Source organism: Podarcis gaigeae (assembly GCF_964106915.1).
Source record: "Podarcis gaigeae genome assembly, chromosome: 4".
In the NCBI taxonomy this organism is placed as follows: domain Eukaryota; kingdom Metazoa; phylum Chordata; class Lepidosauria; order Squamata; family Lacertidae; genus Podarcis; species Podarcis gaigeae.
Genome location: NC_139677.1, coordinates 88,005,814 through 88,020,346, shown reverse-complemented (window position 1 = coordinate 88,020,346; position 14,533 = coordinate 88,005,814). Strand labels below are relative to the sequence as shown.

General features: G+C 40.5%; 1 protein-coding gene across 8 annotated transcripts in view; it reads left to right on the top strand.

Moving 5' to 3' along the window:
• Positions 1-10,991, top strand: part of YAP1 (Yes1 associated transcriptional regulator) — an 82,111-nt gene extending 71,120 nt beyond the window's left edge. For all 8 annotated transcript variants that reach the window (XM_083736885.1, XM_083736883.1, XM_083736886.1 and 5 more), the window contains 3 exons: positions 3,000-3,130; positions 6,119-6,231; positions 7,442-10,991. In XM_083736885.1, coding sequence (XP_083593011.1) covers positions 3,000-3,130; positions 6,119-6,231; positions 7,442-7,680 — 483 coding nt within the window. In that variant the 3' untranslated portion in view covers positions 7,681-10,991. The remainder of the gene's footprint in view (positions 1-2,999; positions 3,131-6,118; positions 6,232-7,441) is intronic.
• The last annotated feature ends 3,542 nt before the right edge of the window (positions 10,992-14,533 follow it).

Genomic DNA, 14,533 nt, shown 5'->3' with positions numbered 1-14,533 from the left:
AGAGGGGTTGGTAGCCCAGGGCATTCTCTGTAGAAGCCCACAAGGAGTGGAGATCTCTCCCCTCAAAGGTACGTCTGGCAACTTCATTGTACAGCTTTTGTTGCATGATTCTAAGATGCATGACTTGATCCTGGTCTATGACAACAGAGATTTTAGGATCTCTCCTTCTGGTTGTAAATTGTTTTAACTGATTTTAAACTTGCATTTCTGTGTTGTTTTTGTAACTCGCCCTGGGACCCTATGGTGAAGGATAAGCAAGGGAAATTGTTGTTGATGATGTTTTTATTAAGTTTTGCGAAGACAGCTTATTGTTAAAGCCCGTCTAATATCACCTGTTATTTGTCTTGATGGTGAGAATTTATATGTTGCTATATGCTGATAGAAAAATGTTTTGCATTTGGTTTTTGCATCCTTGTTCCTGCAGAGAATATGGCAATAGAACCATATAAGAGGTTCCTGCCAGCTTTTGAGATCACTTCCTGCAAAACTCACTATGGGTTGTGTCCAGTGCCCCATTGTGAAAAGTTACTAGGAATGGAAATGTAAGGAGCTTGCTTAAGTCCTAGAAAGTATGTTTATGAATTTGCAAACATGAGCAGTAATTTTTAATATCCAGTGCTACAAAGATTTAAGAATTGTGATTCCAGAGCATTTATGGGAATGATATAAATTATGTGTTCATTGCCATAAATGCTTTGGATAGAATGTCTCTTTCACTACGAGAGAAGTTAAATATAAAAGTGTTATATAGATGGTATCCGATGCCATCAAAACTTAATAGGCTACATCATACCACTGTTTTCTGATGCTGGAAATGTCAGGCTGCCCAATGTGATTTTTCCTCTCCACCTGTGGTGGAGCATGTAAAAAGCACAACCAATATTGGAAAACTATTTTGGGAATGGTTAATCCTGGTTTTTGGCTGCGCTGTAAATGATTTGTTCGTTTATATACAACAGCACCATTAAAGAATCCAGAGTTACTGTAATAGAGAACCCTTTTAGCAAATGTTCCAGCAGCCAAAATCTTTCAGACACATTATTTGGAAATTTGACTTCGCCTACCTTCTTTCTATGCAGAAGTGGCTATAGAAAAACCTTTGATTAAATTGAACTGGAAAAACTGAGTGAAACTAGACACCAACAAACTGAGGAAGATACAGTACAGTAGTTTAATGGAATCGCACATATTAATTACTAAGATAGGTACTTTAAAAAAATAGCAGTTGTTATATATGCAATGCATTCCACCCTTTAAAGCAAATATGAAGGGGGGAGGGTTTGAATTGGATTTGTCAGCTACCCCAAAAACAAACAGCAAGTCATATTTTGAAGGCTCACTTCTTCGCTGTTGGGGTAGATTTTTTCCCAGAGTTCTAATTTGGTTCCTGGTGTGGCTCACATGGGGCTTTATCATTGCCCACTGCCAAACACTTGCTTATTTAATGGCTGAGCTTGAGGAAAGCATGGGGATTTGATCCTGTGAAGTATTTTACTTGTGACATTTGTGCAGATTTTTGTAGCATCTATTAATGAATGTACAAGAAGCCAGAACTGTGGAATGCCAGATAATGAAATTTTGAGTGAAGGAAATGTTTAGAAGACGCTTGATTCCCCTCCTTTTTTAAAACCAAGCTAAGGATTTCACATTTAGGGACTAGCAGTGAAGTTATGTAGACCTTCTGACTCTTTAGAGAGAGGAAAACAGACAGCTAAATGCCTTTAAGAGACCAACTGGATAGTATTCAAAAAGCTAACCTCATTTTTAGAGTAGCTTCTCTAAGGGGTTGATGGATTGTTTTGGCTCATTTTTCAATATCCAAAATTAGAATTTTGTACTAACAATGAGTGTTAAGTCTCTTTCTTTCCCAAGGGCCATTAGAAAAGTTTGACATAGTGTTGTTGTTTTTTTTTAAGCAATGAAGAAATAAAAATAGTTTTCAGCCAGGTTTTTTTCCAGTTCTTTTTATATATAGAATAGTATATATTTTTGAAACAAGGACAAAAATCTGAACCTTTCCAATATGCTTTTGAAGTACTGTATTGAAATAAAAACGTACCATACATTTCCCAGCAGTGCAATTCTATATATGTCTACTCAGAAGTAAGCCCCACTGAGTTCAGTTTCTCCCAGAATAATGAGTACTGCGGCCTAAGATCTGACCCCTTCCCGAAAATACTAAAAACAGAGGATATTGTACACATTAGGAATTGGTGTTAGAAAATCACTGAGCAACATCTGAAGCTACTGCTGCTGCTCTTGAAATTTTCTATGTTTGTTTCAAGTGGGAATTATTAAACCAGAACCCCAGCAATTTTAACTTCCAGGCTCCTATAACATAGCCGTTCAATGAGTGGCTAGGGCTGAGGTTCTCAAACTTACATGGCCTACCAAATTTTTTTTCAGAGAAAAAAATTACTCAGAGCCCCCCTGGAAATATCTCCTCTTTAAGGGAAAGGGTTGTGCTAGTGCCGCAGCCTGCCTGCCTGCCATTGGCTAAATAGGCAGACATGCCTATGGAAGTGAATAAATCACAATGAATCTGTGCCTCCACTGCTAAACCGTATTTCGTGTCGTTCGAACCTGTTGACTCCACAGTTCCATCTCAGGCTCACCTTCCTTGCCTTCCCTTGGCAATTTGCATCAGATTTACTTGGAATATGTATGTGTAGCTCTGAACCAAATGCAGCTCTGAGACAAGATGCAGAATTCTAGACTAGAGGGAGGAATCGTATTTGTAGTCTTACATAGGTATGCCCAGCGTGACTGGGGCAACCCAGTCAGATGGGCGGCATATAATTAATAAAATCATAATTGTTATTGTTATTGCAGAATTTGCATTAAAATGTGTGCTGGGACAATGTGAAACAAAGGTGAAATGGGCACCCTTCTGGTTGTGCGTAGTGTGGATGCCTGTTCTTGCCTGTTCTTTAGTGGTGCCGATGGATTTTGAACTTTGTACACAGAATATACTAACGCGGCTACAACTTGGTCGGCAGGAATTGGCTCTTCGCAGTCAGCTTCCCAGCATGGAACAGGATGGAGTTCCGCAAAATCCAGTGTCCTCTCCTGGAATGTCTCAAGAACTGAGAACAATGACCACAAATAGTTCGGATCCTTTTCTTAACAGGTTAGTAGCTGTAACTACAATTGGTGGTTTTGCTTTGCAAAAAAAAAGAGAGAGAGAGAGAGAGAGAGAGAGAGAGAGAGAGAGAGAGAGAAGATTCTGTTTGGTGCATGTAATTGTCTGTTTGGAACATCTGTCTTTTCCAAGAACCACAGCTGTAAATGAATCTTTCCTTAAATGGAAAGTCCAGATTTTGTTTTGTTTTGCTTTGTTTTTTAAGTTGAGGATTAAAAGCTGTCTCCTGCGGGAGGAAGTCAACTGTTCAGACTTGTAGGAAGGGTTCGTCTTCAAAGTCATAACATGTTTGCCCCGGCGCAAGTCAATTGATGAACAGACGTTTTAGAATTACTGACTCAGAAAAGCTTTTCAAAAGTTTAGCAATGAGATCTAACGTTGGGCTCACTTTAAGGAGTTTCTGCAGCAGCCCTGGTTCTATTTTTATCCTTTGTAGCATTTACAGAGGAAACAGTGATAAGGTTTTTACATATCAAGTTGCAGAGCTTACAGGCTAACAGGGTTTTTTTGGGCATTCATTTGTGCAGCCTGTTCAGATAGATCCTTGTGAACTGTTTTGTGCATCTAATTTTTAAAAAATGTTCCTAACCCTCATTGTTGCAAAGATATGCTTGAAAACGGTAAATATATAGATTTCAGGAGCTCAGAAAAACTGGGAATATATGTATATAAGTTTTCTCCTGACGTCTTACACCGAGGACATGACATTCACAGGCCTGATTTAAGTTTTCTCAGTCATAACCATATTTGCATATATTTCAGTAGAACTTCCTGGTGTCAACAGCCTAATCGATTTCATTGACTATAGGACGTTGGCAGTACCAGATGCCAGGACAGTGTAAATTGTTGCCTTAATCTTCCTTCCCACACAAAGGATGTGCAGATTATATTCATTACGACTGAATATGCAGACTTTCCGTCGCTGGTCTATGTTACATTGTACTCCTGCTATGGTCAATAACTCCAGAGCATAAATGTGGATATTGTAGCTTACAGCATTTCATGTGTGTGTTGAAAGGTCTACAAGCCATTTTTGCATTATTTAGTTCAGGGATAGCAGACCTTTTTTTCTACGAAGAGATGTTGAGTCTTCCCTTTTCTCTCTCTCTTTCTGCCACCTCCTTTCCCTCCCTCCCTCCCTCTTGTCAGGTGGCTCTAAGCAAGGATTTGAGAGTTGGGAGATGTAGGAGGGAATGGGATGCTTTTCTCCTACTGCTTCCTTCTCCCGCTTGGCTTTTGGGCAGCTTTTCACATTCCATCACTGTAAGTGGGGCTACACTGAGTTGCGGCAGCCTCACAATATGTTCCTTAGGGTCCCGTGGGAGGGGGTGATCACAGCAGACTGGCTCTCTGTCCCCTCTATGCAGCAAAAGCAAGCACATTCCCCACTTCTCGGCTGGCATCCGACCAAATGCTTCCACCAGTGCAAGGACGTTCGGATGCACAACAGAACTTCCCGTCCATCTTCTCCGCGCATGTCCCCCAATCTGCACCAGAAAGCGGGAGGAACCCAGAACAGATTTAGGGGAAGAATGGGAAATGAGAGGGAAGGGGAGCCTAAAGTCCTTGCACTAGTAGAATCACTTTGTTAAATAACTCCCAAGCCACACTGACTTGGTCTCATTTCCCTTCTGCTACAGCATCCTGAAGCCTGAGCATTCTGAGAGTCTGGTGCAGGCCTGTAGGGACGTGCCTTTTTGTTACTTGAAATCTGTGTCCCGCATGTCTCAAGTGTGTTATACATACATTTGGGAACCTTTTTTTTTTTAATTGGAGGGGGTGCTACTTAGGTCTGGAATATGTGAAATATCAATTATTTTTTAGGGAAATACATAAAGCGCTGGCATATCCTAAGGATCCCAGGAAGAGACCTGTGTCCCCACACCAATTACCAGCCACATTTCCCCTTCTCTGGGAGGAAGACCTTTCATTGCCTACAGACAGCCACCCAATCTTAAACAACTCCTCACCCACAATACAACAACAACCAGACTTAACATGGACACTGGTACCAGAGCCTGCAATAAACCCAGATGCCAACTTTGCTGCCACATACACCCGGACAACACCATTACTGGCTCCAACTACATCAAACATACCACCTCAGGACTATTTAATTGCTCATCTTCTAACATTGTGTATGCCATCAAATGCCAACAGTGCCCTTCAGCTCTCTATATTGGACAAACAGGCCAAACCTGCCCAAGGAAAAATGGACATAAATCTGACATCAGGATTCACAAGACAGAGAAACTAGTAGGAGAACACTTCAATCTCCCAGGACATTCTATACAAGATCTCAAAGTAGCTGCCTTGTTACAAAAGAATTTCAGAAATAGACTGGAAAGAGAAGTTGCTGAATTGCAACTTATTAACAAACTTAAAACCATGGAGAGACCTGGTCTGAATAGAGACATTGGATTCTTATCTCATTATACATGATAAAGCTATTTTTAGCCATCTCACCCCTTGCTTTTTCCTGTAAGACCAATTGCAGTTGTTAACAGTCGTCAACAGGTTTACCATACCTATCAGCCAATCACCCATTCCCACCACCCTTCTGAGTAATATCCCTCCCCACCCTCTCACTATATATAAGGGTCTGCTGACTTCTGCTTCAGTGTATCTGAAGAAGTGTGCATGCACACGAAAGCTCATACCAATAACAAACTTAGTTGGTCTCTAAGGTGCCACCGGAAGGAATTTTTTAATTTTGTTTCAACTGCAGCAGACCAACATGGCTACCTACCTGTAACAAGAACCCATCTCAGGGTTAGATTTAGGCATGGATACATGTGCTTTTGTTGTTGCAGGATTGAATATTATGTGTAGAACCGAGAAGCCAAAGAAACTTCTTTTTTGTTTTTCTAATGTCTTTTTTTAAAAACGTGAGAAGAATTAAACTTGCCTTTATGCTTTGGGGTAATGAGTGCTTCAGTGTTCTTGGTTAAAACTAAGATGATTTCCCCTTTACAGTGGAACTTACCACTCGAGAGATGAGAGCACAGACAGTGGCCTTAGCATGAGCAGTTACAGCGTCCCCAGAACTCCAGATGACTTCCTCAACAGTGTCGATGAAATGGATACAGGTTTGCATCCTTTCCTTCTAATCGAAATGTTGAGATTTTTTTTCCCAATTTTGGTAGCTTGCCTGACTAGTAACAGAGAAAGAGAGAGAAAAAAAACTGCACTTCTAGGTAATGTCAGAATTCTCTTATGCCGTTGCCCTGCCCTGTTCCAGGGGACAAGATCCAATGGGTTGAAGTTACAGGAGGGTGGGCTTCGGTTGAACATGTAAAGGTTTTTAATGATAAGAGCAGTTTAATTAATTAGCAGTTGCCTTGGAGGGAGGTGGGTTGACCCTTTGCTGGAGGTTTACAGTAGGTAATCTTGCTTCTAGCTTTTGTTTGCTTAAATATTTTTAAAATATTTTTTAAGCAATGCATCATATATAATTTAATATTAAGGTTGATGCGACTCTTTGAATTGTGAATATGAGTCTGTTACTCATAGAGTGGTTCCCACCATCCCTGTGAGAAATATCTGTCCTATGCATTTGCTGCCAGATGCGCAGATGGCCTGCCCCTTGGTGCTACAAGATAGCAGGGATGTGTGGCATTTGTCCACAGCAGCCTGGAGGCCCATGGCCTGGCTGCGGTGGACTCGCACATACTGCTGTAGACTAGTGGCAAAATCACAATAAATTAGGGGAGGGTGGCACACACTTATGTACTGGATTAGCATGCTGTCTTGTAGTTTAATCTTTTCTTACAAGCTGCTTTCCGGAAAGGTTGTCCACCACTACCTTTTCTCCAGGACTGGCCACTGGAGGTTGTTTTTTTTAATCTTTCTTAAAACCTATGTTGCCCATATGTCGAGTGCAAAGGTTAATGAAGAGAAAGGGTCAGTCAAGAGTCTTTGGAGATGTGATGCAGCTCGCTGGCTTCCGTGTTGGGACCAAGTCCTCAAATTTCTCTAGCTCATATGACGTTAGATGATCTCCAGTGTGGTGTAGTGATTAGGAGTGGTGGACTCGTAATCTGGTGAACCGGGTTTGATTCCCCATTCCTCCACATGCAGCTGCTGGGTGACCTTGGGCCAGTCACACTTCTTTGAAGTCTCTCAGCCCCACTCACCTCACAGAGTGTTTGTTGTGGGGGAGGAAGGGAAAGGAGAATGTTAGCTGCTTTGAGACTCCTTCGGCTAGTGATAAAGCGGGATATCAAATCCAACCTCTTCTCTTCTTCTTCTTCTTTCGGTGAATGTGATGTTCCTGTTTTGCATTCGTTCTGCATCCAGGTGACACTATCAACCAAAGCAACATACCCTCCCACCAGAACCGCTTTCCAGATTACCTTGAAGCCATTCCAGGGACAAACGTGGACCTTGGGACGCTGGAAGGAGATGCAATGAATATAGAAGGAGAGGAACTGATGCCAAGCCTACAGGAGGCTTTGAGTTCTGACATCCTTAATGACATGGAATCCGTATTGGCAGCCACCAAGCTAGATAAAGAAAGTTTTCTTACCTGGTTATAGGGGCCTCAGGGAGATGGAGTTTGAAATCTTGGAAGGATCTAAGGAGATAAGACACGTACCTGATGTTGAAAACAAGCCTGTACGGCAACGGCTTCTTGGCTTATGATCAGAGAGGAAAACAAGTAAATGAACAAAATACTCCAGATTCTTTTTCATCCAATGTTTTGTTCCTCCTTGTCCAAACGCTGCTGTTTTACTGCTGACCTCTTTCACAGTTGACTCTGAAGAATTAGATGTTTTGTTTTATCCTTTTTTTTTTTTTGCTGTTGCAACTACTGTTCCACATAGTCATAATGGAGAGAGGGAAGGATGGGAAAGTGGCGAGGGCCCTGTTTTGGATGATGACTGCCATTCCTTTTGTCCTGCTATCTGTTTTGTATGCCCTTTTATCTAATAATGCAGATGTTTTATGAATTCAACTCTGCACATCCCTTCTTGTAGCTGGCTATGCTTTGCTTGGAGTTTTGCTCTTTTGCCTGTGGCAAGCTGCAAAAAAAAATAAAAAAAATGACTTACTGGTCCAGTAAGCCAAAAATGATGTATCTGATGGAATAGAAGTCAATACGGATTTGGAGATAAGGATCAGAAGAAGGCCGAGATCTTACTATTGGGCACAGTCCATCAGACACTATGGCTGCTTGATCAACGTTGAAAGGAATGAAATATGCACAGCAGTGATTTTTCTATTGGATTAAGCCCATCATTATCTACTTAAAAGTTCTCTTTATTAGCTTGTTCACATTTTATGGCACCATAATTGATTCATTTTACACAAAAAATCATTAGAATCTTGATTGTTGCCTCTTATTTTAGCTTTTTTTTCAAATTCTAGGCCTTCTTTTTAAATATATATATATAGCAGTAGGTTAAGAAGTTAACTGTTTTCAGTTTTGTGGTTTTTGTTTCATATTTTTAAATAATGAAAACTAAATTTCCTGACTTCACCTAGTCTTATTTAAGTCTGAAATGGTTGACTTTTTTTTTATACCTAACTAGTATAGCCAGATAGCCAGTGAATATCTATAGTTCTATGTTTTGCTTATAACTTTTTAAAAGATAGCTTTGAATGTATTATTAGACTAAAGGACCGGTGGCTTATCTTTTGTGCCTGTACCAGAATTCAAAGCAAATTTTAAAAGTTGGAACTCCTACTGAACACTATTCCTAAATACGCTTATTCATGCCAATAATTTCAGAGGAATTTACATCCATCAAAATGTTTTTAGGACTACCGCTTAAAAGTGACCAACCTGTATGGCTTTTATATCATGAGTTTTAAACACAGCAAAAAAAAAGTATACTATGGTTCTTCATCACGGGACAGCTCTTGCCATTTTTGAGAGACCTTTTTAAAATATTGATGAAATTGGTGGCTTGAGATTCTAAAGTCCCTGATGGATAAAAACTGAGATGCTTTCGTATAGTTAGTTTTATGATATCACCTGCACTGTCATCTTGAGTTTACAACACTAGCAACATGAACACTAAAAGTTAAGGTGCATTCAGAAGCATACTGACGAATAAGCCCATGGTGCATATAGAAGATTGTAAAGATATGTGTTAGATTGTAACGTGAGCAAGTAGTAGTGTATCTTAGTAGTAGAGATTAGCACTGAAGTCGAGGAGCCGAGTACATCTTGAAACCATGAACTATTTTTACCATAAATGATTGTCCTCGAAGTTGATTGTAGGAATTGTGACGTTTTCCAAAGAGTATTTTTAAGTGAACAAAATGAGCATGAATCAATGTTACAGTATAAGCTATGAAGTTTTGGTTTTTTCCGTAATGCGTTGGCACCAGCTAGTACCATCTGGATCTTTCAACATTCCCATTCATTCATTGTCCTTATTTTCAAGGGTTTATAACCTGGCCATCAAAAGACCGTTCAGGCTGAAACTTTGCGTGTTAAGTTTTAATGTCAGCAATATCTCCTAGGTTCATTATACCCCACTCCCTAGCTGACGTGTGGGATGAAACCTAAAAGCGAAGCTTTGGCCAAGAGGCTCAATGGCTCCCTTCCGCAACATCATGTTAACTCCCAAGTCATTACTTGTGACATAGTTGTAAGAACACATCACACTCCCATTAAGAGGATTCCTTTATTCCTAGTCTCCCCACATTTTTCCAAAGATCCTTTCAAAAGGCAAACTGACACAAAATATAATTGGACTTTAGCAGTTGTATAAATGAAGAGAAGTTGGACATTGAGCGTTCCTGCTTTTCGGTGAGCTCATTTATATCCAGATATTGGAGGACCACTCATATCTGTTTTGAGCCTCAAGTAGAAATTGCTGAATTCCTATCCTGGGTATTGCATAGAAGTGCACAGAAACAGTTTCTGTTTGCTTTTCTTGGTCACAGCTTTAAGGTTGGAACTTTTTAATTATTATTTTTTTCCTTGCTGTACATACACTACACAGCTTATACTGTATTCGAGTAGCACTGCTGGAGAGGTACCGACATAAAACTGGGAATTCTTGAATTTCTCTTAACACTAAACCGTTTATGTAGTACTTAACGCAAGTTACCTTATAAGCCTCTTCATTCGATGGGAAATGTGCCTTAGAGATTATTTGTACCGTTAACAGGAGAAGAAAAACAAGCCAGTCTAGATTTTTATTCAGATTGATCACTTGACAGAGTGGCTTAGCTTTTGTGTGTGTATTGAAATGCAGAAAGAAAGAAAGAAAGAGAAAGGAAGGAAGAAAAGTGTTATGAGTAGTATTTTGTATTGATTGGTGTATATATTTAAACAGATCACTGTCCTAACTTTATAGCTTCGAGATTTTTTTAAAGTACAGTTATGTTCAGATTGCAATGGAAGCTTATGAATTCTTGTGTATGTCTGACAGCATATCTTCTTTGGAATGTGTACTGTTTCTATAAATCATATGGATCAAAAATTGTACCAATCAGTGTTGGAGCTCAAGCAATGCAAAAGGTGAAAAGACAATTTTGGAGTGATTAACGGTAACTTAGTTTTTGCACATCTGGAGAATCCATATTAAAACGACTTCACTTGCAATCATAGTGGGATTTTTTTTATACAAGATGCAGGTGTGCGTGTGTGTGTCTAAAACGACACTTTAGGGTGAAAAACTTCCATATTTTAAAATGTTTTCTATTAGACAACTCTGAAACTCAACTTTTGCAAATATATATAAAGTTATGAATGTTATATTTTCTTTATAGAGCATGCCTCTGTTAGGTACCATAGTAAATTCTGTTACATTTTCTTTTATGTAATACGTTTTTTTTCCCCCATTGCTTTTTTGTTTTACATGATATAAATATATACTTTGCGCTTACAGTGTCTTGTTTGGTTTTTCCACATTTAAACATACCGTAATGCAGAGGCACGAGGAATTTTGTACCAGGCCTTTACAGCTAATGCAGAATCCTTAGACGTTTAATACTTTTTTTAATAAAAAAAGCAATCAAATTTTACATATCCATGTTTGTCAAATTCTATAAACTGTTTGCTGGCAGTCACCATTTTTATATTGTACAATCAGCCAGCCCAGCCTCATTGGCTTGGGGGGGGGGGGAGAGCAGTACATGCACACATGCAAGTCTTTGGATAAGGTCTCTTTGACCAAGGACAAGTAGAACTCTGGCCTTTATGCCAATGTTTTCTCCACAGGTGGCAGAAATCAACTTTGCAACAAATAAAGGTATTTTATTGGGGGGAGAGGGAAAGAAAATTAAGATTTTTTCCACCAGAAACCATCCTCGTCTAGCAGCGCATATGTGCCGTGTTCGGAATTTTTCTCATACCGTGTGGTGTGAACAGCAGATACCAGCAAAGTCAGCAGAAGACCATATTTCAGTCCAAGGGTTACGATGTTCGTAACATTGTTGGGGGGGGGGCGCTAAACAATGTTTAGTGCGTTTCCCAGTTTTGCTTGTATTTTTTTATATCATGCTTTAAATTCAATAGATTCCATGGCACTAAACAACGAAAAGCTCTAAAACTGCACTACTGAAATTAATAAGGGGAAGCAGCTGGAAAGCAGGTCACCACCACTGAATAAGTCCTCTCCTTTATTGCATTACATAGTTCCAATAGGGAATGGTTTTGGAGGAAGACTTCAGATCTTCAAGCATGGGCAGTCTAGTGTTCCCTTTTTAATTACCAATTCTCAGTCTGTGTCAGTGTTCCTCAGAACGCTTAATACCTGGGACACATGTATCCAGTCATTGCGCGATTTCAGGTTGCGCACTGTGCCAAACCTGGAAGTACCGGAATGGGTTACTTCCGGGTTTCGACGCTTGTGCAGAATCGCAACCCGTGCGTGCGCAGACATGGCGCTGCAAGTTGCGAACGTGCTTCCCGCACAGATCATGTTCACAACCCGAGCGTCCACTGTATTTTCTCATATTGGTGGTTTACTCTGAATACCGGTTGCTGACGGACTCGCAAGTCTGGAGAGGACAGTTACACTCACGTGTTGCTTTCTGGTTTCCCATTGGCATCTGGCTGACTACTGTAGGAATGTAGTCCTGGACTAGACGGCTTGATCCAGGAAGGCTGATAATCATAATTATTTTGAGTTCTTACCTGCCCTTCATCAGAAAGCCCCAGGGCCGGTTACAACAATTTAAGTGTGTGTGTGTGTGTGTGTGTGTATAATACTTAAATACTTGTAGTATTAAATTATTCCCCACTTCAATCTTGCAGTTCTTTTGAATATTATATATAATATGTTCATATGCTTAGTGGTACATGACGGGATCCTTGAAGTGGTGTGCTACAGCCCATGTGAAGCCCTCAATGCTACATAGCTCCAAGTAGCTTTGCAAATAAGAATGTAAGAAGAGGTTTGCAGGATCAGGCCAGTGGCCCTTCTAGTCTAGCAGCCTGTTCGCACAGTGGTCAACTAGATGCCCGTGGAAAACCCATGAGCAAGACCTGAGTACAAGACCCCTCTCCCCACGCCTTCAGTTTTCAGGAACTGGCACCTTGCCTTTGACCAAAACACAATCCACTTGGGTTAGCTCTTTATTACCAGAAAAGAGTAGCCAGCGGTTCGAAAAGTTTCCTCTCATCCTTGCTGGGGGAATCCTTACCTGCCGCAGGCAGCCAGGCATATGGTTTGTGTGCAAGCCTGCAGCCCAATGCATTGTGGAGCTGGCTTGTTTTGTCTCCTTGGACCACGGACTGCAGAGCAGACCACCACCTGCAGCTACAAACATGGACCATCTCCTGTGCAGCGCCTGTTTTGGGCCTTTTCCAGTATGAGGATTCCCCCACTCCCACCCTGCCCAATTTTCCAGCATTGTGAGCAGTAACTTTTACAATAAAAAGGAATTAGACAGGGTCCCTTCCAACTCTTCAGTACTGCGAAGAACAACTTCTTGACAGTATGTGCTGCTTCAATAGTAGGACTGACTGCCACCGCCTTTAGAGATTTTTTTTAAGCAAAGGTTGGATGTCTGCCTTTTAGGGATGTTGCTGCAGTGGATTTCCAGCTCTCGGAGACCGTTAGATTAGACAATCTCTAAGATCTCTCTAAGATTCTATTTTTTTCTTTCCAGAATTTGTCATATTGAAACCTTACGTGGTTGACCATCACGTTTATGACATCAGCCTTGCTATTGGTGTGTTTTTTGAGGGGAGCGGGACATTCAGCTGAGTTGCAGGAAGGCCCTAAATAATTTGAAACCTTATCGGGGCTAAATAAAACTGTCGACAATTGCATGACTAACACCCTAGATTATGGTGACATTTGTTTTCATTAACTTGGAATAAGAAGCAACATGAAAAAAGTGCCTCTCCCAAGTCCTTAGTCTGTTGACCACACCCCCATTTGAAATCTCAAAGTAAACACATCTGTAGCAAAAGGAATACCTCTGCTCTTGCTCCTGTGGGCAGTTTTAGAGATGCCCAGCTCAGAAGCATTACTTGTGCTACATAATCACTTAGGATGTGCCCTGAGTAATGTCTGTCCTGTAAGGTTTCTGCAAGCATTTATTGTTCTGTTTTTATTTGTCATATCTAGAGGTATTATACAACTGGCTCCATCAGTTGTGACCTATTTGTTTTATCTGGCTGTTAATTTCACATGCTTCTCCTGGGTTCATCCTGGTTTAACTTAACTCCATATAGGACTAGGAGAGACCCCTGCCTGAAACCCTGCAGGGCCGTTGCCTGTCAATCTCAATCAGGACTTCTCAAACTCTGGTTTCTAGCCAGTGTAGAAAATCATGAGACAGGTGAACCAACAGTGTAAGGCAGCTTCCTATCTTCCTACATTTGGGGGGCTTGGCTACGTTCGTAAATGCATTTTTCAGTAGCTACCTTACCTTTTAAACAGGCTATTTCACTTCAAATGTTCAGTGTCTGGCATTGTATTATATTGTATTAATCTAAATATAGCAATAACAACAATATACGGTATTTGGAATGCTTTTATAAGCAGAGGTTGGGTGCCCACCTGTCATGGTTGTTTTAGCTGAGATTCCTTCCAACTCTGCAATTCTACTATTCTACGAAATGGTATGTTTGCTTTTATTATTGAAAACTGCCTTGGGAAGTTTCCAGCCTTGAAAAGCAATTGAGAAAGAAGTTAAAAAAATATTTCCACATGGGATCCGTTTCCTCATCCCCCCTCCCATTCTTCCCCGTGGCTTCAAATTATGAATAAGAACTATATGATAACTACATGTATGCAAATGACATAGCACAATGAATTATAGGCACAGAATTTGTAACTTTTAAAAGAAAAATGTGAGATGCTCTCTCTTCTGCATTCCTGACTTCCTTTGCTGCATTTGAATTGGGTTTTAACATAACTATTAAGGGAGGGGGGAGAGATCTGACTGTGTTTGGAGATGCAGATGTTTTTCTAG